Source organism: Loa loa (assembly GCF_000183805.2).
Source record: "Loa loa unplaced genomic scaffold supercont3.76, whole genome shotgun sequence".
Taxonomy (NCBI): Eukaryota; Metazoa; Nematoda; class Chromadorea; order Rhabditida; family Onchocercidae; genus Loa; species Loa loa.
In genome coordinates, this window is record NW_018108256.1 from 55,293 (window position 1) to 82,676 (window position 27,384).

Sequence of the window (27,384 nt, forward strand, 5' to 3'; positions counted from 1 at the left end):
TAATAATAATAATAATAATAATAATAATAATAATAATAATAATAATAATAATAATAATAATAATAATAATAATAATAATAATAATAATAATAATAATAATAATAATAATAAAATAATAATAATAATAATAATAATAATAATAATAATAATAATAATAATAATAATAATAACAATAATAATAATAACAATAATAATAATAATAATAATAACAATAATAATAATAATAGTAATAACAATGATAATAATTATGATAATAATGATAATGATGATAATAATAATTAGTATTCGTATTATCATTGCCTGTTATATGCTCAATTTTTGCTATAACAGCGGTGGAAATCATTAAATTTTAAATGAAATCTATTTTTTGCTAAAAATTTGTTGATCTTTAAAAGTGATTGGTAAGCATACCTATTTTATTGATGTCAGTATTCTTCGGTTTTCTTCGTTTTATCTTGCTTTTCAAGAAAAGAATTAAATAAATAAAGTTTCGTCGCTTATAGCAATGCTAAGAAAATGGATTAGAATAAATTAGAATAAATAATTAATGCTTTAATGTCCCGTAAACTTTTTCTCCTGATAAAATTATCATTTAAATAAAACTAAGTCTATCTAAGCATTAATTACCTGAACAATTGTCTAAACATATTTAAATACTAATTACTCAAGCAACAAATTTAAACCTATCTGAGCATTAAATAATTAAATATTTCCTAATTTAAAAATTAAACAAAGAGAAAATGAATACATTGACTCAAAATAGAAAGGTTTTTTTTTACATTTTTGGTGAATGAATGTTTGTTTGAATTGGTAATTTAAATTGACAATCCCATTCGATTATATTTTTGTTTGATTTAAAAACTTTCAACATACTGTTAACCTTTACCCTTTCTTCCCGAATGAATTCCATTATTTAACCATTGTCTTCCTTTTCTCTCTCTTTTCATTTCCTTTTCAGCAAAATATTCGAAGATAAGCTTATGTTGCCAGTTTCAAAATTTATTTTTAATTAAATTCAATCTTATAAATTCAAATAAAATACTAGTTTTTTCTGCCCAAAGGATAAAAGAAAATCTACACATATGGTTAAGTATATTAGAATTCATATTTGAATAGAAAATGATTTTTTTTTTTGATATATCCATACGTTTTTCTTATCAATTTTAATCCACCAATTCATTTCTAAAATATTAAATATCTGAATAGGTAAAAGTTAGCTAATTGAATTCTTATACAATTGAAAAATTTCTGCAAACATTTCTTTATTACATTCATTTTTGCATAGCAAATGCATTTATGCAACTTTTAGAAAAAAAAAATCGAAGAATTGTACATGTTATTTTTTATGGAATTTATTAATTTCAATCACATTAATGGGAAATAATTTGATCGTATTCATTTTGAAATAATTTAATTATATTCATTTAATCATATTGATGGGAAATAATTCGATCATATTCATTTAGAAATAATTTAATTATATTCATTTAATCATATTAATGGGAAATAATTTAATTTTATTGTATTAAGTGGTTGAATGGTACAAAAATGACTTAATTCTACTATAATTTTATGCTAGAAAAAGAAATTATAAATAAATTATTACAAAAATTTAGAAATTTCTTTAAATGATAGCCTATGAAAATAAAATATTTCATTTGTTCATTTCATAAGTAAAATTATTCCAAAAATTCTGAAAGAATTTTTTTATCAAAAAAAGAGGAAAACATTCGAATATTCATTTAAAATTAAAATCCTCTTTTCCATTTCTTCTTATTCAGTTAATCAAAATGCTTCCTTTTTCTTTTTCCATTTGAAATTCTAATCAATCAACCGGAAAAAAGGGAAAAAATACTGAGTGACTAATTTTTGAAGTAAAATAAGCAATACATTCTTTCATGTTATGAATGATTCATCCAATTAGTTGGGTAAAAATTTTCAATAAATTTGCCAATTCATTTCAAAAAAAAAGAGTAAAAAATTGAACTATTGAAATGCATCAATTAACATCATCGACAAGCCTGTTATTTCTGTTTTAAAAACCAGTTTCCCTTTTTTTTTAAATTTCATTTTCATTTCTTACCTTTATATCATGATGCAAATGACTTTTATCATACCATTTAAAAACTTCTCCCATTTTACCAAACAAATTTATTTTTTTATTTCATTTCTTCCATTGTAACTTTAGGTTAGTTTGTATAAAGTTGTTAGATTAACTTGAAGAAATTAATTATACATAGGTGAATAACGGATACAAAATACCAAGAAATTGAATAATGACTACTGTACTGTGTACTGTATTGTTCGTTCATTATGTAATACATTTAGTAAATTTATGTTGTAGATTACCTGGATGAAATCAATTATATATGGATAAATAAGGGATACAGAATATTAAAAAACTGAATATTAATTGTTGCACTATAATGTGTACTGTTGATTACTGTATCCTGTATTACTGTACTGTGTATGACCTATCCAATATGTAATACTGTTAATAAATTGCATAAGGTATTGGAGGTTATTTGCAGGAAACTAACCATATATTGATAAGAGACACAGAATACCAAGGGAATGGTTACAATACACTGTATACTGTGTAATTCATTCATTGTGCAGTAATTCTGGCCAATTTATATAAAGTATCGTGGATTACCAATAGTAAATTAATTTGGTTTCCTGCATATATAGATAGATAGGGAAATGATTACTGTACTATTGTGATTACTACTGTACTGTGAAGTTTATCATTCATCCGTTCATCATATATGTTATTAATCTCTCGTACTACGATAGTTTCCTCTGCAACAACAAGATTATAAATTAAAAGTTAAAAAAAAATCTTGTAAAATGTATTAATTAATATTAACAAATGAATACTATAATGGATTGAAATGAAACATGAGTAACTTTAAAAGACTTGTAATTATTTTCATTGAAAAAATCGTTTATTTTGTTTTTTTTTTTTACCTAAAAAGAAATGCTTAAAACAATAATATTAACATTAAATGAACTAATCATAAAATTTATTTCAAAATTATTATATGAAAAAGCTTTGAAACAATATTTCAAAACAAATAACATAAAGTTAGTGATAAGAATTATTAAAATTAAACGGTATTTTTCAATAAATGTATGGAACGATTATTTAAAATTTTTTGCAAACAGTTTTTTAATTTTAACAAATATTTTTAATTTAACAAATAGTTTTTCATTATCAATTTTAAAATTGATTTATTTTTGAAAAATTGGAAAAATTTAAATGTTGCATAATTTGATATTATTAAATTTGATTAACGACTAACTTCATGAGTAATTGAACGAATTGATAAAATGATAATATGAAATCCAAGTAAATGAATAAAAATTTATTTCCATAATTTTGCATATATATATTATTAACATCTAATTAAGCCTTCTGTTACTTTGATCACTTCTTTTTCTTAGATAAAATCCAAAGGAAATGGCTCGACGCTCATTGATTTCATCATTTTCACCACGTTTCAACCGATTTTTGATGAATTCCGTGATTTCGACATAGAACGACCACTCTTTCAACGACCCTATTGGATAGATTATCAATTGGAGGATTCTCATAAATTAGGTGCAGGTGTTGGAGAGGTATTATTTACTAATCTATATAATGAATCATAATTTAATAAATTTAAATTTAATATTCATTCGAATATTGTGATTTAAAAGAAAAACGAAAAAAAAATGTTAATCAGAGATCATATTGATTTGATTATTAGTACTTGGTAAAATATCTGATTTCATTGAAAAATTTCACTTAATCCATATTTTTAATAAGTTCTTTTTCCGATTGATAAGCTAACACTATGGATTAAACCGTAAACCGTTTCTCTTAACTAAACCAATAATATATCTTTTATCAATTGCCTTATCAGTCCTAATTTAATGTTTGAGATAACTGATAATGATGAACACTTCTCGGTAACCATCGATGTATCGCAATTTGCACCCGAAGATTTGAAAGTTACCATAACTGATGGAGTGGTTATCATTGAAGGTAAACATCCAATGATCAAAGATCAGTATGGAGAAGTTAGCACATTTTTTGCTCTTTTTCATAACTTTTTAAGGATTTTTTGAACAATCCTAATTTAATCTGTGATTGCAATTAAGTTAAAAGTAATTAATGAAATTATTTAGAACGACAAAAGTAAATCTTGTTAAAGCATAGATTTCTATGCAATATTTGACATAGTCATAAAGGATGTATTGCAAATGTTAAGTATACAATGTAACAAATTAAGTTTAAAAATAGCATTGAAATTAATTATTCCCATTAACTAAAATTGAAATTGAAACTAATTATTTCTATTAACCTCCTTAAGAACATATATTCGGAGATAACTGTGAGATGATTAACATTTGTGAAATATTTAAGAATTTTTTTTTCTTAATTTTTTCTATAATTTTTGTCATGTTTTTATTTTTTGTATTTCTTAATTTTAAAATTGTTTGAACTGATTCTTCTTTTTTAGACAGTAATTTTCAAACATCATATGATCGTATCGGAAAATTTGTCTCTCTATATCTCAAAATTTAAATTTATTTTAAGTACAATACCAATGAATTTTTAGATTGAACGTCAATTTACTCGTCGTCTAACGCTACCAAAAGATACAAAACCTGAGTTAGTAACCAGCGAATTAACAAAAGATGGTAAATTGACGGTACAAACACCGAAGAAAGAGAAAAGCCAGGGCCAAACAAGGACAATACCAATTTTCCGAAAAGATTGATAAGGAATTATGGCAATGAAAAAGTTGAAACGAATACAAGCACACCTTAATAGTATCAAAGAATAAATAAAGTTTCAAATTTAATGCTTTTTTTTCTCAAAATTTTTATATGATAGCCGAGATCAAAAAATTTTGGTAATAAAGATAAAAGTTGTCACACACATGGAAAATGTCCGATATTTAATGATTCAATCACAGAAAGTATAATTTCAAACTGAACTTCATCATGCACAATACATCATGAAATCACCATTAAATTTCACCATGAAATATTTTTGAATTACTGCTAGGAAACTTGACTTGTACAATTTTTATCCCAGCCGTTAAATAAAGGTAAGGATTTAAATGTGACTATTAGATGAAATTCATAATATAAATTAGTCCCTATATGAATTTTATTATATATTTCAAATGCTTCCTAATTATCATGGAATTTCAGACACTTCCTTGCTTAATAAATTTAAGAAAATTTAATTGCTTTTTTCAAAAAACCATCTGTGAAAAACTGTGAAAAAACCTCCCTGTGAAAAAATCAAATTAATTTTTTTGGACATCTGAGAAGAGATAATTAATGTAAATTTTATTGATATGATGATAAGTTAAGTACATCTTATACTACAACGCACTTTATAATACCAGCAGTTGAAAATGAATTTTGTCAGAAGTGAATACAAAGTTACAAATGCATCTGTGAAGAACATAAAAGTACTCACATAAGGCGAATAATATATCACTGACTAGGCAAAACATAAAATGTGAAGGAAATAACTGATAACAAAAATTTGATTTAAAACTCGAACTGTGTTCGAGACTTGCGACTCACCTCCAAAACAGAATTAAGTCCTCTTTAAGCAACAAAACTTCAAAATATTGAGTATAGAAAGATACAAATTCCTTTGAAGACCAAAATTAATTAAACAGTACAGTGAATGTAAAATTGTAACCTAACATGAAGTGAATTTTTTTTAATTCCGATGGAAAACCCAAATTGGAACACAGAAATCATATTACAAGTCTAAACCATTTCAAACTATCATGTAACGTAAACCACGAACAAATTCCTTAAAAAAAAGAAAAAAAAAGTAAAATAGAATAAAACTAATAAACAAAATCAGCAACCACCTTACAAAATGCCACACAGTCCATCTTCACTGGTTTACCATTTCTAAGCATCTTCAACGGATTAACGATGCGAACAATCCGAAAGTCAAAATTTTCGCATCCACTTTCTTCAGATGTAATCTAGAAAAGGAGTTCATTAATTCTAGCATTCAATAATAGGAATGTATGATTCTTCGTTTATTGTTTCTAGCTATGAAAAAAAATTCCATCACTAATCTGAATGTCCAGTCATCAAGTTGATAAATTCTCGATGACTGCACACCGAAAACGATGATGCATGCCTCCTAGCAGAATATTTCAAATATAAAAACATTCGTCAAACATTTGCGTAATATTTATAATATTACCTTGACATCGATAATGTGAGGTTCGGGTACAGCTATCGAATCACCGATAATCAATCCAAATTTGTCCGATGCATTATACACAGAAAAAGCACAGCAAGATCCTTCTTTGTCACAACCAACAAATGTGCTGAAATCAAAATCGACATAAGTTACTCGACCTATATTTTTTATTAATTTAATCACCTTTTATTTTCGTTCATATCATACAGTAATGGACTACAGTGCTACTACGGTGTTCTCTCTATCCTTCTAAACTAAACTATACTACATATTCAAACGGAAACACACGTCTATTTCATCTATCTTTCGAGTTCAACCGGTTTAGAGTGCTATTTTACGATCCAAAAGTTACAGCTACATACACATGCCTTTGCTGTATATCCAAAGTTAATAGGAAAATTGCCGAGCTATTTCAACGAATCTTCCTTTTCTGATGAAAATGAGAGAATGAGTAATGAGCACTTGACTTTCAAAAAAAATGAAAATCTCACTTAACGTTACAAATAAGTTTTTAAAAAAGAATGAAAGATGAGAAAGAAAATCTTACTATGGAATAACTTCTGTATTAAGGATGATTGCAATAACTTTGCCACAAATCACAACATCACCGTTAATTCCTTCATTTAACTCCCGAAACAAAACTGTTCTAAGAATTTCTATTTTACCGCTCTCCTTCTTGAATGGTTTTTTACAATACACTCCAAAATCTTCATCAGATATCGAAGATTTGAAATGTCGCATTTTTTTAGTAGTCAATTTACCTGAAATGATCCATAACTGAAAAAAATAGACACATAAGAGAGTTAGAATTGTTGTAGCTCACATATGCTTATATAATACAAATTACTCGATTGTTTCCTATGGCCAGGGAAATTAAATCCCTGAATAATTTGAACTATCGAATAATTTCGACTACTCTAATTAAAGATTTATACGATTACCCTTTTTCTGCACGTGACCGTTAACTTGTTTCAAGAATGATAGCAGTATTTCTTGTCGTTCTTTTGCTTCCAAAAATCCCGGATCGTAAATAGTTGCAATTTTTAAATGCTTCAAACACTCTCCATAATTCTGGACAAATTTGAGAGCAGTTGAGTAATTGAGATGCAAATCCGGACTATAACGTACATCACCAAGTTGCAGCGCTGTTTCATAGGCTTCTCGAGCTTTGTTCTATAAATGAATTGAAAATGAAAGAGATTGAAATGGAATTCAGATATGAACAAAAACATACGTTACTGATTTGCTTACCTAAAATGTCCTTAAAAACTGTAACAAAATGTCAGCCAGTTTAAAATGCCAATTTGATTTAGCACTTTAACTTATTTATAAATGAATGCATAAACGATCATATAACACAGCTAGTAGTATACTGGATAAGACCACATGACGTTAACGTTAACCTACTCTTTTTAATCAAATGCTACTTAAGTAAGAAAAAGAAAAATCATTTTAATATATAGTCATGCTTATGAGGAAGAAAGAGAGAAAATAAATGAGCGAATAAAAGGCAAAAATTGAGACTTCTCGCCTTCTTGAAAATGATTGCCATTTATTTTAACAATAAAAGTGGAGGACGAAAAAAGCTCTGAAGTACGAAACAAACCATAAGTTCCATATCTGCTTGGTACTTGAAGAAGAACTGCATCAAACATGAATTCCCTAATGTATGCCATGCTTTCTCAGAGTATGGATCGAGCTCAACTGCTTCACCAGACAATTGAGCAGCTTCTTCTTGCAATGATTGCTGGATTTTTGCTTCCGTTGTGGACAGGGCAATTTGTCGAAGTGCTATTGCAAGTGAGGCAAGACATTTCCCACTTCGCTTGAGAGCTGCTGATTTCTGGAAATGAATAGAAAATAAACAGAAAAATAAATAATATTGGAAAATAAGCTGAAAACATGAACTGGGTAAACAGAATAAAAATTTTCAAGTGAAGCACATTACGCAGCATATTTGCACAAATTAGAATTATGCTTACGCGAAAACAATCCACAGCTGTCGTGAAATCTTCTTTCTTCCGGACACATTCGCCAAGTTCATACCACGCATCACTCAATGAAGGATCCAACTTTACAGCACGTGACAGATGTCTTTCACAATTTGCATCATAATCCAAACAGATGTTTAAAATTCGCCCACAAATGTAATTATATCGTGCAGATGTCGATGAATGTGCATTCATATCCAACGGAATATCCTGCAAAAACAAACGATGCCCGAAAAAAAAAGGAAAAAAAACAAAAACTAATTAATGACAATGGTGTTATTGCTATCATTATCACCGTAAAATAAATAGATAAATTTAACTAAAATCAACGATGGTAATTTGTAGGATCTTGAAACATCATCATTATATTTCACTGACGTCGACATATCGCCATATCCAGATTCCTTGGAAAAACAAATAATATTTTGAAATTAAGTCGTTAATTCGCAATTTTTGAATATCATTTATTTTCCCAGAACGCTGGAACGTAAATGGACAATCTTTGGTGACAGAAAAGATTAAATTCATTGAAATGGTTGGATTATTATAATTATAGAAATTGTCGAAATGATTGAAATGCTAAAAGGAAATCCATAGGCATGATAGAAATTAATGAAATGATAAACTGCCATTGAAATCTTTTCACAGATTACCAAAATAATTTAGATGTAGAAATGATTAAATTATTGAAGTCGTTAAATTTTTTAAGTAATAGAAACGATTAAAATAACCATGGAATTGATAGGGCAAACAAATTATGGAAATAATCAAGTCATTGGAATGATCGAAATCATCTAAGTGATTGAATTTTGTTAATAAAAGGATTAAGATACTGGAATCAAACCATAACTGAAGTAATACGTTACTGAAATGACAAAAAGTAACTTAAGGATGCTGTCATGGATAAACAAAAGATAACACTGTGCTATTATGATATAAGGAAGTATATGTGAAATTGTAATTCTACCTGAATTAATGGTAGGACCTTTTCACGAACGGCTTGCTTTTTCTCTTCCAATGTGGATTTCGGAAAATGCTGATAAAAGCCGTCACGGAAACATTCAGCTTCCTTAATTTTCTCCTCCAGAACATCCATTTTCAACTGTTTCTTGGAGAAGCAAGGCCTTTATCAAGGCCTCATCAGCATAACCTACAGAATTAATGGAACAATTGCTGATTATAAACATAACCATTATCAGTATCACTTACCATCATCGCGATTAACACTTACAAAACCGGACAATGCGTATAATTATCATACAATAAGTGCAGATCATTGTCTTAATTTTTACCGAATTGCTAGCGATTATTTAAAACGATTGATAATAAAATTTGGATTTTCTAATGATACTGTTAAAGAATGAAAATAATAAAAATAATGTTCTGAAAAGAAACGAGATATTATGTCTAAATAATAGCCTACTAAAAAATAGTATCCGTCCGATTTTATCGGCGCAATTTAGTGGTGGTTTCATAAAAAATTAAACTGCTAGAAAGTGGTGGTTCAAAAAGAAAGCAAAGTTATCAGGAAGTGATAGTTCTTAAAGAGTTGGTAAATAAAAAAATAACCATAACTATAAATTGAATATTAAAAACCAAAGAAATAATATCTGATATGCGGAGACGATAGCAATTACTAAAAATTTGCGAAATATCATGTTCCAGAAATGATACACTATGAAAGTTAAAAAATACACCTAATATTTGAGAGAGCAACAATACGTGAGAGAAAATACGAATAACACAGTGATAACGAAAAAGGAGAATATGAAGTTAGCAAAATAGCATAGTTTTAGGTGTTTTGAGAAATGATGAAAGAGTGTAGAAGTAATGATAATATTTTGTCTCTGGTTCGTTTAATCATTTTATTATCATTCCCTTTATTTGCATATACTGCTAAAATATTTGCTTGAATTTATCAACTTTACTACCTAATCGTTGAAATTTCGAAATTTCCAACAGTAGAAAAAACAACTGAGAGCAGAATTTAACGAGCCGCAAGAGTTTTGTTATGGGGTAAAAAAAATTGCATGGAATTAGCGATTCTTTGGCAAAAATTTGTTGGCTGTTTATTTAGCTAGTGGTATCGATCCTACATATAAAAAAAATTTTTTTTTAAATCCACAACAACCAGCATTCAAATTCACTCAAAATTCAAAATAATTACGCCGTTCCATGGAAACTTTGCATTTACGTATTGCAGATATGTTTGCAATATTAATTAAAGCTCTTATCATCTCTATTTTAAGTTCTATTCAAACTGTCTAGCATATTTGGTAGTTCTATAATATATGCTTGAAATTTTAGTGTTTCGTATATGGTGAAATTTTAGATTTTAGATTTTTTGAAACAACGATGTGCATTATTTCGATTATTTAACATCCGTGATCTAAATTCGATGTTAACAATGATTTGCATTAGGTTAAAGCAAGGTATTTTCCTCTACGCTATTGTCAGCTAATATTATATTTAGAATAAGGTTTCGAAATTAGAATTTCAGGAATTAAATAGTAGGGAAGGCAATGTTATTGGCACTACTGCCTTGGTAACAATGGCAAATTGCACAGAAATGATTGATTGAACTAGTTTTTCTTTTTTTTCTTTTTTTTTAATCTATTGTAACGGTTAATGTGAACGGACCATCATGAAATTCATTCGTTTTGTGAGGAAATTTTTATGGAAGTCTCTTGAAATTCATCACAAGCACTTTCTAAATCTCACATACTATTACAAAACATTTAGTAACACATACTGAATGCTGCATTATATGACAATCTTTTTTCCAGTTGTCTTCTTTCAATTTTCCAGTTTTTCAATTATAGTTATGTGTTACTAAGTATTTTGAATATCTGATTTTATTTCAACTAAACAATAAGCACGACTGGAAAAATGACCATGTTATAATGAGGTAACTTAATATAATAAATTTAGAGAAAAACTTGGCGATGACGGAAACGGTTGTACATAAGAATCCAACAGTTGTTACGGTTACTTCACCAGTACATACACCATGGAAAGTTGATACCCAGTCGGTAGTTTCCGAAACTTTGTCCACTTCCTTGGTATGTTGTTTGTTTTTTCCTGTAGTTCATTGCTTAGCTGATTAGTCGGCATCTATTTTTGATCTGCTAACTCCTATGTTAATTACCCCTTTAAAGAAATCTCTGTTAACCTGGTGATTATCCCAGCACGTGTACCATGAAATATTACTACGGGGAAAGAAAACCAAAGCACAGATGAAATGGTTGATTTTCTGCAAGCTTTTCGACTATCGAAAGAATGCAATATTCTTTCATGCTTTTGCCTGGATTCCTATAAGTCACAATAAGATTCCTTCAAAAAATGTTTGGATGGGGAGGAAAGCTGTTACTCAGGAAGTCTGGTTTCTCATCTTATCAGCATGAAGGGGTATTACAAGCTATCATATTTTTAATCAAGAATCGCTTTTGTTAGCAGCAAAGTGTTTGATTTTTCAGGAAAGGAGACATACATCAGTTGGTAACTTTCCTGATACGATGTCGATCAGCTTGCTTCAAAACGAATCACGACGAATATTATTCAGTCAGAACCTATCGTCCTCCGCAACTCATGCTGAAAGGACAAACCCTTTCGAAACTAGGTCTTATATTTTTTGTTTGGTTCTGCGTTAAAATATATCCACGAATGAAGGAAAAAACGAAATCTATTTTTCAGTGACAATGCCAAAGAAGAATTTGCAAGCTCTTCGGATGATTATTTGTCGGATAAAGCTGAAGTTGTATTTAGTGGAGGCACTGCTCCGTCACAGGTAAAACAATGAGACATAGTTTTCAAGTAATTTTGTAGGATATTGAAATGGAAGGTAATGCGAAGCATGTATTATTAAATCAGTCGCAGTAATCAATAGAGAAAAGGTTTTTAATTTTTCGAAGACACAGTCATTAGGAAATTGTGAACCCTTATTCAATTTACATTCCTTAAATATCGTTCTAGGGAACATCTCCCGGCATTAAATGGAAAGCTCTGAATAATTCAGACGAGGAAACAAGCGATGGTTCGGACGAAGTCGATGGTGATACAGACGATGAGGGTAGTAACGATAAAGCTGGTGGTAATTTTTAAGATTTTTAAATCTAGAGAGATAACACGATGAGATTGCTTAACAGTTAATTTATTATGATTAATCTGCTGATTACTAACTCAAGATATATAGCAGAATCAAAAAAAGTCGACAAAAGTCATTAAACTATCACATTTCTTTTGGTTGAAGAATTCTATGTAATTTTGTTATGGCAGTACGATCATGTGATGTTTAAAATTTTCCTTAAAACTAATCTTATTTATTTTTCAGGAATGTCAGATACGGAAACGAAAAATCTTTTAGAAGACGTAATTGAAGACGAAGAAGAATCTGATTTGGAAGACAGTAAAACACTGAGTAGTGATATGGGCCGGACATCAAAACCGATTCAGGTTCTTGATTGTCGTATTCTTTAATACTTTAAAAGAAGAAAGAAGAAATTAAAAAGTGCTGAAGGACTTTGAAGCTTTATCGTTCAGTTATGAAACTTGAAATAAAGTCTAAATGTCAGTTGACCGGAATCCATCATCTTTCCTTCCATAATAGTATTATTTGGAGGGAATGAATTGAACAAATTTTCTAGGATAAAACTTCCTCAGAATCATTAGCAGATTCATTATATGGAATGTCCGAAGAACAAAAGGCTTACTATACAAAGTGTTTCAATCATCTAATGAAAAAAACTGCTGTAAGTGTATCATTCAGTATCTTCTGATTTGAGATTAAGTTCGCTGTTTTAGAATATGTTCAGTGTTTTAGTGATGGATCAAAAAGTGATTCGCTTTTACCAAAGACTTAACACTGATCTAATAAAGTGATTTTGTTATTCGTAATATCATTTTATGAAAAAACTTACGATCTTATCTGTTAAACTGCTTTATTCAGTGTATTCGTTGATTGAATTTCGTGTAGTTTGCGACCTTTCAGTAAAAAAAAGCAATTTTTTTGCAGGGGTATAGTGATATAAGCGGTGCTGTTTGTGGCGCAAACGAACATGTCGTTGAGTTTTTCAAGCGAAGTGGTTTAGATCGTGAAAAGCTATCCAAAATTTGGAGCTTAAGTGATGTGAACGAAGATGGGTATTTGGATTTGAATGAATTCTCAGCCGCCATGCATCTTATTGTTCTGCATATCAAGGTAGCTAGTTAAACTCGATAGGACTCAGCTGTTGCATTATTCTTCTAGACTTACGTAAAATTTCTGAAACCTTTTTTCTTGTTCTGCCTCAGCATTACTTGCACTTATACATTTTGCATCTTCGTAAAATATATATCAAGTTTTATGAAAAGTTTTTAGAATTGGTTTTTTTTGCTCTCGTTTTTTATAAACACTGTGGTATTCATCTGATTGTTTTTAGGGGCACATTCCTATTCCAGATGTTATTCCATTTGAAATTAGTCCTCCGATTATGCCACGTCGGGATGTTCTACAACAGACTGCTGGTTCGTAATATTCAATTTTCAAGTTTTGCCTTTTTTTTTTGAATGTCTAACGTTCTTTTGCATCGATCTTTTAATGCAATTCAATATATATAGCTGCACAAAATTGGTCCTATGTGTCTGTTTATCTGTGAATCATTACAGAAGATGGTAATAGGAGACAAAGGACAGAAACACGGGCAGCTAATATCATGCAGGACTGGAAACAGTTCGATTACGATGACGCTGTAACAAGGGTAACACTTGGACATTATCCGCAGCAGTATCATTCCTTCAGTGATGAGCATCTTCATGTTCAACCGGAAAATCAAGTTCATTCTTTGTCTTAATCTGTTCATGACTTTTTGAAAATTTTTGTTACATTAATAACAGTTCAGTTATCGCATCTTCACTTCTTTTTATTCGTAAGTACATAAAGGCCAGAAATTTATTCATTATCTTAAAAACAACTTGTTGATGATGCTTTCTTAAGCCTTCAATGAAGAAATATCTTCTTAGCTTCAAGATTTTCTTGAATTCTTACCTCATAGTTCACAGAGATTTTTACAGGATTCTCCAGAAAGATTGAGCACCTTTTCTGATGTACCTCCACTTCTTGTCGATGTACGTCCTACAGCAGTAAAAGCTACGCAACGTATGATTTAACTGGTGATTCTAATCATTGAAGTGCGCATAATCTTCATCCTTGATATAATTACTGGTAGTCTGAGTCTGATTTATTTCTTATATGTTTAGAATTAGCTTATCTTCAATAGAAGTATAAGGCACTGGCTATAGGCAGTTCAGAAACTGGTAATTTTTGATGAATTTCAGCTCTAACCTGCGCGATTAAGGACGAAACTGAGTCTTCTAATGTGCAGTTTAACGGTGCCGCAAATTTTGCATTAAGCCCCCAAGCACCCAAAGGACCTCCGCCAAAGCCACCTCCAAGGCCTGTAAGCAAAGGACATGGACGCAGTGCCAGCCTAGACTTGAATAATTTTCAAAGTTCCGCTGTGGCAGCACCTGGGTGTGTTTTGCAATATTTTCAAATTCTGACGATGTAGTTCTGGAATTTTTATTCGACTCATTTTCGGTTGTTTATAGATTAAAACTGAAGTTGGCAACAGAAACATCGCAGCGTGGCGCAACTCTTCCTGCTCAAGGATCATTGCGTCATCCATGCAATTCTGTAGCTTCTGATACCATGCGCTTTTCAGCAGCGACAGAATGGCAAGGTAAGCTTGTTGAGGAACATATTTTGATGGGCAGTGCAATGAGTATTCGATTATAGTTTACGTAAATTCTTGATTTTCTCTTACCCGTAAAATTATTTTTTCTTTTGTACTTGGCTATTGAATGAAGAGATTGGTCTTTATTAAGAAATGATTTGAAAAAGTTTTTATTAAATTTTTTTTTCTCCTTTCATCTATGGAAAATTTTTCAATTATGTTTTTATTGTCAGCGTTGGGAGCAGCAAGTCTTTGCCTACAGAACCGAGCAGATAGGAGAAGGGATGCTAGCTTTTATGATCTTCGCGTTTAGATCAGATTTACATCCGTACCATGGTTTTGAGACAAAATAGTAAATTAACAATGTCTCAAATCTTGTTTTATAAAATGTTTTATAGATCCCAGTTCTTCACTTCGGCATCCTCCTGCTCCACCGTTACCACCACGACCAACATTTGTTGATGTTAGCATACAAACGGAAGACGTTATTTCATCGCGAAGCTTTAATGATGGTCGCGAACTCATCGAACTCAATATTGATATGGGTAAGCTATTTAATCATTATTTTGCATCTTTTTCTTTTCAAGCTAATCTTTCGTTTTTCTTTTGGCTTTAGATAATATGAGCAATGAATTAGAATCTGCAGAGCATCTTAATGTTTACTGCGGACTTACTCGTTTTAATCTATATAAGTTAATTCACTAATAGCCGAAAGTAATAAGCTAGAGTGTGGGAAGAGTTCCAAAAATGTTGCTTAGACTTTTTTTATAGAAAAACGTATCGAGGAATTATTAGCCGAGGAGAGCAATGCAAGCGCAAGTGGCGGTTGTACTAACAGTGGTGGCGCAACCACAAGTACTACAGCATCAGACAGACAGGTGAACTGGCAGGTTCGATGTGATCACTTACGATTGTTAAACAGTCATTTGGAAGCAGAACGGGCTAAATTAGCGCAGATTAGGCTGCAGCTTGAATTGAGGCTTCAGGAGGCAACTGGCAATCATCCATCGATGAAGCCAACTTCACTTTAGAACTTTTCTGGATTCTTGTCCAACAAAGAACAACAATAACATTTCCTCTAGCTTTTGATTCGATTTGCTTTCTACTCTCGTTCCCACTCTATATTCTCTTCTTTTTTGTTATTGTTGTTCTTATTGTAGTAATTGGCGTGAAATGACTGCTCTCTTTTGCCTACCCGCTTGTAGTATCCCCGAATTTTTTATAATACTTGGAAAAGTGAGCTCATTAATTCCGACACAAAAACATAAGGTGAATTCTTGATCCTGTGGCGAACATTCAATGATTATAAATTTTTTGCATATATGGCATAATTGGGAAAAATGAAAGCATTCCGTTTGTTATAACTGTTGACGTCTGTAATTTCGTTTGTGCTGAATTTATTTCTATAATATTCTTAAAAGATTATATCCAGGGACAATTATGTTCATCCAAGGTCAGCTTCTCATGTGGTGAGTCCTTTATGCTCCTTTCAAATTATGATTTATATGTAAAATCCATAGTATTTATTCCTTTGATATACATATCAGATCCTCATTGTGCAATAGCTTATCTTTGTATTCAACAAAGATATCATTAGCGAAAAATTGTATTGTATCAAAAAAGCACAATGTTTCAATTTTAAACAGTAGTTTTTGCAATTATGTAATGGGTGTAGCAGTATCGGTCTTAAATTGGTCTTTAAGTTATAAATTAATTTATTAGTAAATTTCGAAATATATATACATATATAGGACGAGTCCCCTTATCTTTGGTTGAGATTCATAATTTTCATTTCTTTATTTTGTTTTATTTTAAGATCTATCGGTGTCACGTTTCATGTTTCAGCTTATTTCAGATAACATGAATGTAAAAACAAAACTAGTTTGCAAAAGGAGAAATAAAAAAAGATCATTGATAGTTAGGTAAACTATGTGTTACGAATATGCTCGTCAGATTTTCCCAGTATTGAACTCGATACATCCGAAAAGTTGTGGAATATTTCGGACTTCTCCTAAGCGTAACCAAATTGAACGTGCTGACACTTTTTGGAAATTTATAATGAGACTGGCATTATAACGAGACTAAGTTATTTGCACATTTCTGGAAATTTGTACTTATGCAAGTGGAATACTTTCATCCAATTTCTGCTAATTATGAAGTCTTGTTGGATTATGAAACCCCAAACTGTTAGTCGATGAATTATTCAAATATTCTGGGCAGTCTTTTCTTTTCTTAAAAAAATTGCTAATGTTGTAATTAATTATTTCGAACAGGTACCACATATACCATGTATCTGCGAAACAATCATATCAAAACTGGAGGTTGTGTTCACAGATTAACACATAACATACAATGATAAAACATGAAAATCACATTCTTCTATAATCAATTTGTAAAATTAAAATACTAAGTATGGATACCACCACTATCCTTTTTTTTTTCTGTTGTACCTCTTTCCAAATGCTTTGATTCATATCCATAAACTTCCTTTTTCGTTTTTTGCAGATTTTAGTGGCACAGTTTAATTTTGCTGTTATTCCTTGATGTTTCGCGGTGTATTTTCCTATTTCATTTTGTTTTAAATCTCCGCTTTTGCATATTTGTACATTAAATAATTTTTGTTTCCTTACTTGCTTTACATATCGAATTAAAAATTCCAAAAAACAAAAAAAAGTGTCACACCAAATAATAAATAGCGGCAGTGAAGGAAAACATCGTAGACGATTTGATAAATAAAGTGGAAATCTCTCAAAAATTCAAATTTTTAGTTTGTAGAAATAATTTTTCAAACAAATATAAACTTCAAAATGACAAGCTAAAACTAGAGCAAGTAGCATAATTCATTTTGGATTTTTTTTTTTAAATTATATGAATTATATGGCTCCATTAGAAGCAAAATATTTAATCGAAATATAAATATGCAATAAATTTGCTTCATTTTTTAAAATTCATTTATGGGTAAGTTAGGTTTAATTTTTGCTAATACAATATTTTGTAAATAAATTTGATCAAAAGATAATTTAGTCAAAGTATACTATAAAAAAATCAAGAGTGGGCTGTAAAAAGGTATACTGTAAAAATACAAATCGAAGTATACTGTAAAAGTTGGCGAAAATTTAGCAAATTGTATCATAATTACCTATACTAAGCTTTTCTAATTTTTGATCACATTCTTCGAGAACTTTTCTCATCGATACATTTTTTTCCATTTCAACACCGAATGCTTTCATCGTATCTAACATTTCCATTGCAATTTTATGAAAATTTACTTGCTAAAACAACATGATCATAAATTTCAATAAATGGTAAAATATTAAAAATGTGAAAATTAGTATCAAATTTTGAAGCAAAATTGATATTCAATTAAAGCTAATTGAATGAGAATATGCATTTTTATTTGGTATATGTCAATTCCGGAATGAACACAATGATTGGCATTTGAAATGTAAATGTAACAAATGAATATTGCATATAAATAGCATTGAATATTTTAATGTATTATTCCGGAATTTTTAATTTTATCCGTTAAAAGAAAGTAAGCGTTAAAAGAAAGTTTCTGCAAATGTTAAAATGAATGATTAAAAAATTTTTACCTTTCCGGAAATATTTTCTTGCACTTCATTTCCTTCATCGATATTGCTTTTATAATCGTTATCAATGGATTGCTCTGAATGTATATATGATTGTCGTGATGATAATGAAGTCATGGATTCTGATTCCGATTCTTCCATATTACTTGATTTTGCCTATAAATCAATGATAGCAATCGATATCGATTACTTTAATTAATGGGGGAAAAAAAACAATAATAATTGAGATGGAGAAGTGGGAAATTCAACCGAATGCTAACCTTATATAATGGATTCATTTGCCATTTTACTCTCTTTCGTCTATTCTTTCGCGGATTCTCGGATTTAATATTTCCGGCAGTCAGGAAAACTTCCTTCTCCCTAAATCAGTTATTGATCATTAGTAATATTCATTTCGATAACTTGATGATTTTTAAAGTGTTGAAATTTTGAATGATTAAGCAAATGAAAATGGAGACTATTACCGGGTATATTAAGTAGGATAAACTAATTAATTAATCAATTAAATGGGGTGAAAAATAAAATCTGCAATCATCGGCACTATTTATTTTCTAGGATTACATAGTCGCTTTACCAATAAAAAGCCACATCCGTGAACTTTTAACCTCTAATCTCTTCTCGCCCTTCCTCAATTTTCTATTCAATCAATAATTATTTGATTATTTTAAAATATAACTATAATATTTTATTTGTAAAATATGAAATGATATAATAAATATTGATTACATCACAATTTCCGATATATGCATCCTAAAAATTTCTCATACGATGCTTATTTCAAATGGGATAGATTTTGTAATCTGAGAAAGAGAAAAAAAAAATGGACTGATTTTTTCTATTTATCAGTTCAAAGATTGATAAGTGATAAAAACATTGGAAAATATTAGTGCGTTATAGAAAGCATATGATTACAAGATGCTTATTGTAATTAAATTTTTAAAACTTACCATTCAACATCTTTCATCAATAAATTAGCAATCGCTCTACGAGAGAATTTCTTTGCTTTCAATTTATCACTTGTTTGAAATTTCGAAAGCATTGATAAAAATGCTTCCGTCTTTTTCTTTTTTTTCCTTTTATTCCTTTCACTGATCCAATATTAACCAATTAATTTCTTTTATAGCTTAAAATAAAAATTAATTTTATCTCATCTCTTTGATAAAAGCGAATTTTTTTCTCCATAATTTATTAGTATTTATCAGTTTATCAGTTCCTAATATTTATCACTAATCAAAATTCCTGATATATATTATTGATTCGGAAAATTTATCATTTATTGTTTAACTATAGAGTTGTAAAAAGATTTGAAAGTTTAAAGCATTAATAAAATTTCCTGTTCGTTTTTTTCCTTTTTTTCATAATAAAATTATTCACAAATAAATAAATTAATTGATTAGTAATAAAAATCGAATTTTTTGAACGCACAATTTTTCAACAACCATTAAAATCAATACACTAACATCAAACTATTGCAGTTTAAAAAAAGATTAAAATAGTTCAAAGGAGCAAAAATTGATAAGTGATAAAGTTACGCCATACAAACACATACACACACATACACACACATACATACATACATACGTACATACATACACACACACATACACACACACACATGTATACACATACACCCACATACACATACATATACACACAAATAAATACACATGTATATTGATAAATAAACACACTACTACAAAGTTTATCTGTTTAAAGATATATGCACTTAACTCTCTAATCAAAAGATCTACAAATGAAGAATGTAAACTTGTTGTATTCATATGAAAAGAGTAATTATTGAAGAAATTGTTAGTCTAATCGATAATTACATTTACAAATATTTTTACACTTTAGGAATTTGCATATAACTTCTCGTTGGATTCAATTTGCGCTTTATTGTTGAATATTTACTGATTTATATTATGTAAACAATCTTATTTTCAACAAAATTTTAAAATTACAAAACAAAATTCATTCCTTTCAAAAATGTTTACAATCAATCGATGTAAACTATTATTTATCATTATTAATTAACTGTTTAATTAATTAATTATTTATTATCTGTTATTAGTTTACAATCGATCGATGTAAACTATTATTTATTATTATTCATTAACTATTTAATTAATTAATTGTTCATTATTTGTTATTATCATTATTGATATTACTGTTAAGTTTGGAATAAAAATACAATTAGTTATGATGCGAAGTTTTTATTTGTCTTACAATTATAATGTTTGCATAACACTGATATAGCTATTGGACAATATCAGGAAGTGATTTTAAAAATTCAAATAATAATACAAGAGGATATTCTGAAGTTACCAGATAACGTCAGGATGCAATTTAGGATTCCGGTTGATAACATCGCATTATCAATGAAACAAGAAAAAAAAAGTCAAAAGATGAGTTAGTATAAGAGAATTAGTAATGGTAATGTGTCGTCTGTTTGGTAAATAGATTAAAAGGTGTTGATGAATGGACGAAAAGTAATGTTTATTTTCAAATGGAATGTTTACATTTGGTCAATAAATTTTAAAATTTTTGCAAGATAACATTCATTTATATTAATGTTTTATAATAAGCAAATTTTGTTAATTACATTAAATAATTATCGGAAAAGTCTTTCATCTTTTTGATATATTTGTTTTTCTTCATCATTTCATAAAGATATAACTTTTTACAGTATCAAAAATCTTTTACAGATCATAAACATTTAACATTGTTAATATAATTTTTGTATTAATAAGAAATATTATGAGCAAAAATTAACAATTTCAATCATTATCAATGATTGAAATCGTAATGTTTAATTTTGCAACTGATTTAAATTGATAAATGATTGTTTAATTGATTGATTGATTGATTGATTGATTGATTGATCAATTGATAATTTCAATTAATTTTTTTTTTTTTATAAATGAAATTTTCATAATAGCCAAAATAAATGCAAAAATTCCATTCATTGAGAATTGGAATTTCAATGAAAGTTCAACGAATAAAAAAAAAAATTATTATATAATATGATAAAATGATAAGCCAATAAACAAAAATAATGTGATGCAAAGATAATTAATTAATAAAAGTTCATTAGCCAATCGTCTGTCTGTCTGTCTGTCTGTCTATCTGTCAATCTTGTCTGTCCTCTTAATACATTTAGTGTTAGTATATGTATTTATACCAATATATTCGAAATATATATACATATATGTATATATGTAAGTGTATATGTATATGTGCGTGTGTATGTTTACGGTATGTACCATATCTTTCAATGGTTTCAATTTTAGTAACAGAGAATGGTATGCATTGTCAACCTTTTCTGGATCGTATAATTCAAGTTGTTTGAGTTCGAGTAAGCACAAAAACAGGTTCTTCAATAATCTTAAAGTAAATTTCTATCTAACTACTAGTTTCATTGGTATGTTGTCAAATTTTAAGCAATGTGTACATATAGCACTTCATCCAATCCTACACTTCATTTTGTAATTCCATTTTCATTCATTCAATCATTCATTTTATTTGTTTGCAAAAATTTATTATTTCAAATAAAAATTTTCAAGTCTTTTAGTTTTTAATTAATTAAAATTGGAATTTTGAGAAATTTTTTCTAATAAATAGCATAAAAATTAACATTCATTCATGTCTTTAAAATGAAATTTTCGAATATTTCGTTTTTTCAAATTTTTAATTATTTCTAAAAATTCAAATTTTTGATTTAGTCAAAATTTAGGAGCAGAAAGAATGATATTTGAAAGTACTTGAAAGTTCCATTTGGAATGACTTTTATTTCATTTAAAGTATTAAAAGTATTTCGTTTATTATTTTTTCAAGTATTCCATTTCTTTCATTTATTCATCCGTTTAAAGTATTTCCCAGTATATTACAATGATCATTCATATTTATCTTACGATAGAAAAATAAAATTGCTTTTATTCATAATCTTTTCACCATTTTTGGCCACTGTGCTATTACTATATAGCAGCTAATTAAATGCCAATAACTATGCCAATTAATTACTTGATTAATCAATTTAGATAGAGGAAAAAGTTGCTCTAGCTGACATAGTGAAAATAGTTTTGTGATAGTTGACGACAAATTTGAAATGTATATTTTGGACAATTAAATTGAAGTTGCTCGAAGATATTCAATAAATAAGTCTTTCTGTCCTTATCTGATAATACACAAATCATTTATCATCAGGTATTCTGTATTTTCTTTTGCTCTTGTCATCTTTCGCTTTTGGCGATATTCATTCGTCAAATTTATTATAACTTATAATATCTTTCCATGTCAAATATATCTGTTCAAATTTAGCTAATTTGTATTCATCAATTTTAAATCGATAATTTTGTTGAAATTTAAGTTTATTTAGCATTTTTCATTTTAAAATGGTTTTAAAAATTTCATTTAAAAGGAAATCTCACCTATTCTCTAACATATTATATTAATTACCTTTGCTTATCTTTTTCAACCTTACCGAATTTTTAAACACTTTTCTCTCTCTTACCTTATCGTTATAATAAATGATAAAAGTGAAAATTCATAGCTTATTAGTTCTAGCATTCAATTATTATTTATCATTTAAAATTTTAAGCCAAAAATAAAGGAAAGAATAGGAGCAGGTAAATAAATCAAATGAGTAAATAGTAGTGAATAGCAGCAAAAATAATATTTTTGTACTTACTTAATTAATATCAAATTCAGTACAAAAAAAAGAAATTAAATCGATTCTAATCATGATTGTATTATTTCTGTCTTAATTCAAAATAACAACAAAAATTTTTCGAAAAAACTTTTAATCCTTTTATTTACAAAAAAACCAAATTGTTTAGTGCATTCTCGGCACTCAATTATTTTTTGTTTCTATTTTATTTTATTTTATTTAATATTTATTTCCATTTCATTCCATCACTTTTTAAATTCATTTTATTTGCATTTATAACTTCTTTATTCATCCCATTTTTTATTTCATTTCATTTCAAATTATTTTTCTCTCCCTTACTCTTCCTTCTTTTTTTTATTATGCTCGATTTTTTTTTTGATAAATTATTTCCGACAAGTTTTACTTTAATTGTATGAAATTAAATTAAACAATGAAAAAAAGAATAACTTACTAAATTTTATTGTTAAAGAACGTTTATTGTTACAAACAAAATGCTATATTAATAATTAATAATTAAGAAAATTAAAATGAAACCAAAGAAAAAAAATGATAAAATAATGGGATGTGTATGTACATATATATATACGATGATTTAGTCTGTTGTAGTTGATGAAAGTGTAGTAAATGATGGTGACGTTTTTATTAGCTTTAAATGATTACGATATGTCACGTCTTCTTAAATGCTCAATAAACAAGTTCAATAAATTGTCCAGTTTTAAAAGTGAAAGGGAGAGAGAGAGGGAGAGAGAAAAGTATGAAATGAAAGATTAGTGAAGAAGTTTGATTTGAGTTTGGGATAAGTACCATTTTCATCATCATCGTTACCATTGATTGTTATTTTATTAAATGCAATACAAAAAAATGTATTCATTCTTGTAAGAATAAATAATTCATTCAGTTAATAGACAATAAATAACATTTAATTCAAATTAGCAAATTTCATTTCCTAACTGTTTTCTCTTCAAATTATGCGCAAATGTTCCATTCAATGAATGAAATAATATTATATTTTTGATGTATAGAAATATATTAAAATACTTATTGTTTTCCAAATTTAATGAATACTATGATAAAAAAATTTTTAATTTTAATTCTACCATTAATATTTCGTTTATTAAACACTTGTTTGAAATATTTCCGAAATGAAAATGAGGAATAATTGATGATACGGTAATAACAACTCAATCAGAATAGATGACAATAAAACAAAAAATATTTTACGATACGATGGTAATTTAAATAAAAATAAAAAGCAAAAAAAACGAAAAAAGAATTTTTTTCAATTATTTTTTAGCAAAAAAAACAAAAAAATTTTTATCAATAAACAAGACAATTGTGCAAAAGCATATGTCCAAAGAATTTATGAAATGTAATAAGGAAAGATATAATTTAAAGTTGAAAAAGACTGATTATGGTTACTGTACATTTGTCTTGCTGTGGTATATTTATCTTGTTACAATACGTTTATCCCGCTACAGTGCACTTATCCTGTTACAGTAATTTGTCCTACTACAGTACACTTATCCTGCTACAGTGCATTTCAATTCAGGAGGATAAATTTGTACATAAAAACTGACAACTGTATGATATTGTAATGAATAATAGCTAGAGAAATTGCTGAAAATTAATGTGATGATTTGGCTAGAAAAAAAAAGTGCTAATTGAAATAATTAAATGACCACAGTGACAAAATTCTTTCATAGCTACCATAAGTTACAATGTTTATTGGATTAAAATTTCATTGAACGTTTTTTCTTGCGCATTTGTCTTTTACTTAAAATCACATTTGTTGATATGAAACTACTAATTTTTCCTTTTTAAAAGGAATTTTTTAAGTGAACAGGAAAAGAAATGTATCAAATTGGAGTAAATTTGGCGATCACATTCTGTGTTGCGATATTCCTCTTGATGACAGTTAATATTTCAACTGAAACTATCACAAATGAAGTGATATTAAATGATCCAATCAATCATGAAAATGGAAATATTTCATGTAAATTAAATTAATTAAATTATTTTCCTGAAAATTTTCATTTATCAATCAAATAATTAATTGTGATGTAAATGAAACATTAAATTAAATGCAGAATTGTGATAAGAAATGATTGCAAAAAAATTTCGAAACGATAATCGAGAGTTAAATCTATGTAATTTAATTTAACTATGATTGATCTATAGCATAATTCAATAAATTAATTAAAGGGGCAAATTTATTAGAATGTTAAAATCTTTTAAGATTGAGACAATTATGGCATTAATTATTGTCAAACTTTGTTAAATGAATAATTTCAATAAATGTAATTTTAAAGCATTTTTAGACAAAAGATCATATTGTTAAAAAAAGAAAAAAATTGTATAAGTTTTATTGTTAAATTTTATTTTAATACAACAATTTAAAGTTCATTTTTAGTTTTAAATCGATTTAAACGACAATACATGCAAAATTGTCCATCAGGATGTTTTCCAAGTTGTTACGCCAACTCACAATGTCAACAAATTGCGCCTCGGATGGTATGCATTCATGCATGCTGTTGTCCAGCTACAGTTCCAACAAATAATGTTCATCCAATCTTCACTCCTGGCAGCATTAATATTATCCCAATTCCAGTACCAATCAAACCACCAAACCAATTAAATATTTTCAGTCTTTTAAGTAAGTTCTTCTTAAATTCATATTTCAATCCAATGCTGTAATTGTTAAAAAATGAAAAAAATCTTGCGGAAAAAATTTGCAGCTGCCTTTTTTTTTACCATTCATCATTCCTTTTTTCATTTCAATTGTAATTTTCCGGTTTTCCGGATTTGTCATATTCAAAGTGCTTCTTATTTGTTCGATAACATTATGACTTTTTGTGTTGTAGCAACAAATTAGATGGCAACATTTGGATAGTAATAATTTATTATTTATAACAACTTTATAATTCATTTATTACATTGATTCGTTTAATTTATGCTAATTTAATTAATTAATTTGTTTATTGGTTCAATTTAATTTATAGCAATTTGTAATGATAATTTTTACTTAGTTTAAGTGATGAAATTGTATGAAGAGAACGGGAAAAAAAGTTAGTATTGTGGTATTTTCAGCAGCATGCGACGGAGGACCAGCAGTAGCTGCTTGTATCAATGGGCTTTGTGGACAAGGCTTCGTTTGTAACAAGCGGGGTTTTTGTTGTCGATGTGCTACCGGAAATTCTACCGGTAATAAATAAGTTGGAGGATGATAATATCTTTTAAAAACAAAAGGAAAGAAAGAGAAGCAGGAAAAAGGATGGAAAATCATAACAATTTTAATGATCCACTTCTAATTAGGAGAATAGAATTAATTAAACACCATTAATTCATTTAATTAAGTTCTAAAAAACTTCCGAACGGCTAATTTTTATGATAGGTTATTCATTGAAAGCAATGAATAAACCCAATGCAATAGCACTACGGAATCGAGTAATTGCTTAAATTATCTTAATAAAATTAGTTGATATGTACTGTAAATATTTGTTGATCACTAAATCAAGAAAAAAACTTAAAGAAGGAACCCAAAAAAAAAACTTGAAAAAAACTTTTGGAAATTAAAAGAGAAATCAAATGAGATTAAGAAAAAGTTCCTAATTATAAAGTGTCTAGTTTAATCAGCATAATTGAATGAATTTTACTAACTTATCTTTACCAAATTTTGTTATTTCTTAGGAAAAAATTTTGAAATTATGAAAAAAAAAACTTCTCTCCAGGTCCGTGCATCAATGGTATATGTCCAACTGGCTACTCATGCAATTCCAATTATTACTGTTGTCCACTTGGTTCTGGTTCCGTACTTGGTACTATTTATATCGTTTTCTCTTTTTTTCCCCTTCTTTTTTCGCATAAATTATTTCACTTTCTTTCACCATGATAAATTTGAAATAATTATCGGTAATAAGTTGGTTAACTTTTTTAACCTAATCATTTTGCATAAAATTCTAAAATTGCCTATTAATAAAATGGCCTAAAATAAAATTTTAATTTAATTTTCTTCAAATATTTAAAAATAACTTTATCATGCCATATTTTTTCAGGTCCTTGCGTCAATAATCAATGTCCGGCAGGTTATGCATGTGGTGCCGGTAATTTATGCTATTCAATTGTGAGAGGTAGCTCGAAAAAACGAAAATAAGATAATTTCTTTGATTTGTGAAATTTTTTGAAAATAATT

At 28.3% G+C, this 27,384-nt stretch overlaps 5 protein-coding genes across 5 annotated transcripts; 3 read left to right on the top strand and 2 right to left on the bottom strand.

Annotated features, from left to right (window-relative positions):
• Nucleotides 1-2,469: 2,469 nt before the first annotated feature.
• Nucleotides 2,470-4,960, top strand: LOAG_01738 (hypothetical protein; the record flags this gene model as incomplete). The annotated part of the gene is made up of 4 exons (XM_020445830.1): nucleotides 2,470-2,520; nucleotides 3,448-3,621; nucleotides 3,928-4,065; nucleotides 4,608-4,960. 4 exons carry the CDS (start codon nucleotides 2,470-2,472, stop codon nucleotides 4,767-4,769), a joined length of 525 nt encoding a protein of 174 aa, XP_020303752.1. The 3' UTR covers nucleotides 4,770-4,960.
• A 907-nt stretch (nucleotides 4,961-5,867) lies between these two features.
• LOAG_01739 (TTC5 protein) lies at nucleotides 5,868-9,325 on the bottom strand (the record flags this gene model as incomplete). Its single annotated transcript, XM_003137277.1, has 7 exons — nucleotides 5,868-6,011; nucleotides 6,239-6,365; nucleotides 6,786-6,999; nucleotides 7,180-7,411; nucleotides 7,845-8,081; nucleotides 8,221-8,439; nucleotides 9,197-9,325. 7 exons carry the CDS (start codon nucleotides 9,323-9,325, stop codon nucleotides 5,868-5,870), a joined length of 1,302 nt encoding a protein of 433 aa, XP_003137325.1.
• Nucleotides 9,326-11,155: 1,830 nt separating this feature from the next.
• On the top strand, nucleotides 11,156-16,057 carry LOAG_01740 (hypothetical protein). The gene is made up of 14 exons (XM_003137278.2): nucleotides 11,156-11,291; nucleotides 11,706-11,848; nucleotides 11,923-12,016; nucleotides 12,202-12,319; nucleotides 12,560-12,681; nucleotides 12,873-12,977; nucleotides 13,241-13,426; nucleotides 13,647-13,731; nucleotides 13,873-14,039; nucleotides 14,278-14,362; nucleotides 14,542-14,737; nucleotides 14,815-14,945; nucleotides 15,338-15,484; nucleotides 15,711-16,057. The coding sequence occupies exons 1-14, from the start codon at nucleotides 11,175-11,177 to the stop codon at nucleotides 15,968-15,970; spliced, it is 1,956 nt and encodes a 651-aa protein (XP_003137326.1). The 5' UTR covers nucleotides 11,156-11,174; the 3' UTR covers nucleotides 15,971-16,057.
• A 1,998-nt stretch (nucleotides 16,058-18,055) lies between these two features.
• Nucleotides 18,056-18,807, bottom strand: LOAG_01741 (hypothetical protein; the record flags this gene model as incomplete). The annotated part of the gene is made up of 3 exons (XM_003137279.1): nucleotides 18,056-18,211; nucleotides 18,533-18,685; nucleotides 18,790-18,807. 3 exons carry the CDS (start codon nucleotides 18,805-18,807, stop codon nucleotides 18,056-18,058), a joined length of 327 nt encoding a protein of 108 aa, XP_003137327.1.
• A 6,824-nt stretch (nucleotides 18,808-25,631) lies between these two features.
• Nucleotides 25,632-27,345, top strand: LOAG_01742 (hypothetical protein; the record flags this gene model as incomplete). Its single annotated transcript, XM_003137280.1, has 4 exons — nucleotides 25,632-25,848; nucleotides 26,283-26,396; nucleotides 26,924-27,010; nucleotides 27,248-27,345. 4 exons carry the CDS (start codon nucleotides 25,632-25,634, stop codon nucleotides 27,343-27,345), a joined length of 516 nt encoding a protein of 171 aa, XP_003137328.1.
• Nucleotides 27,346-27,384: the final 39 nt, after the last annotated feature.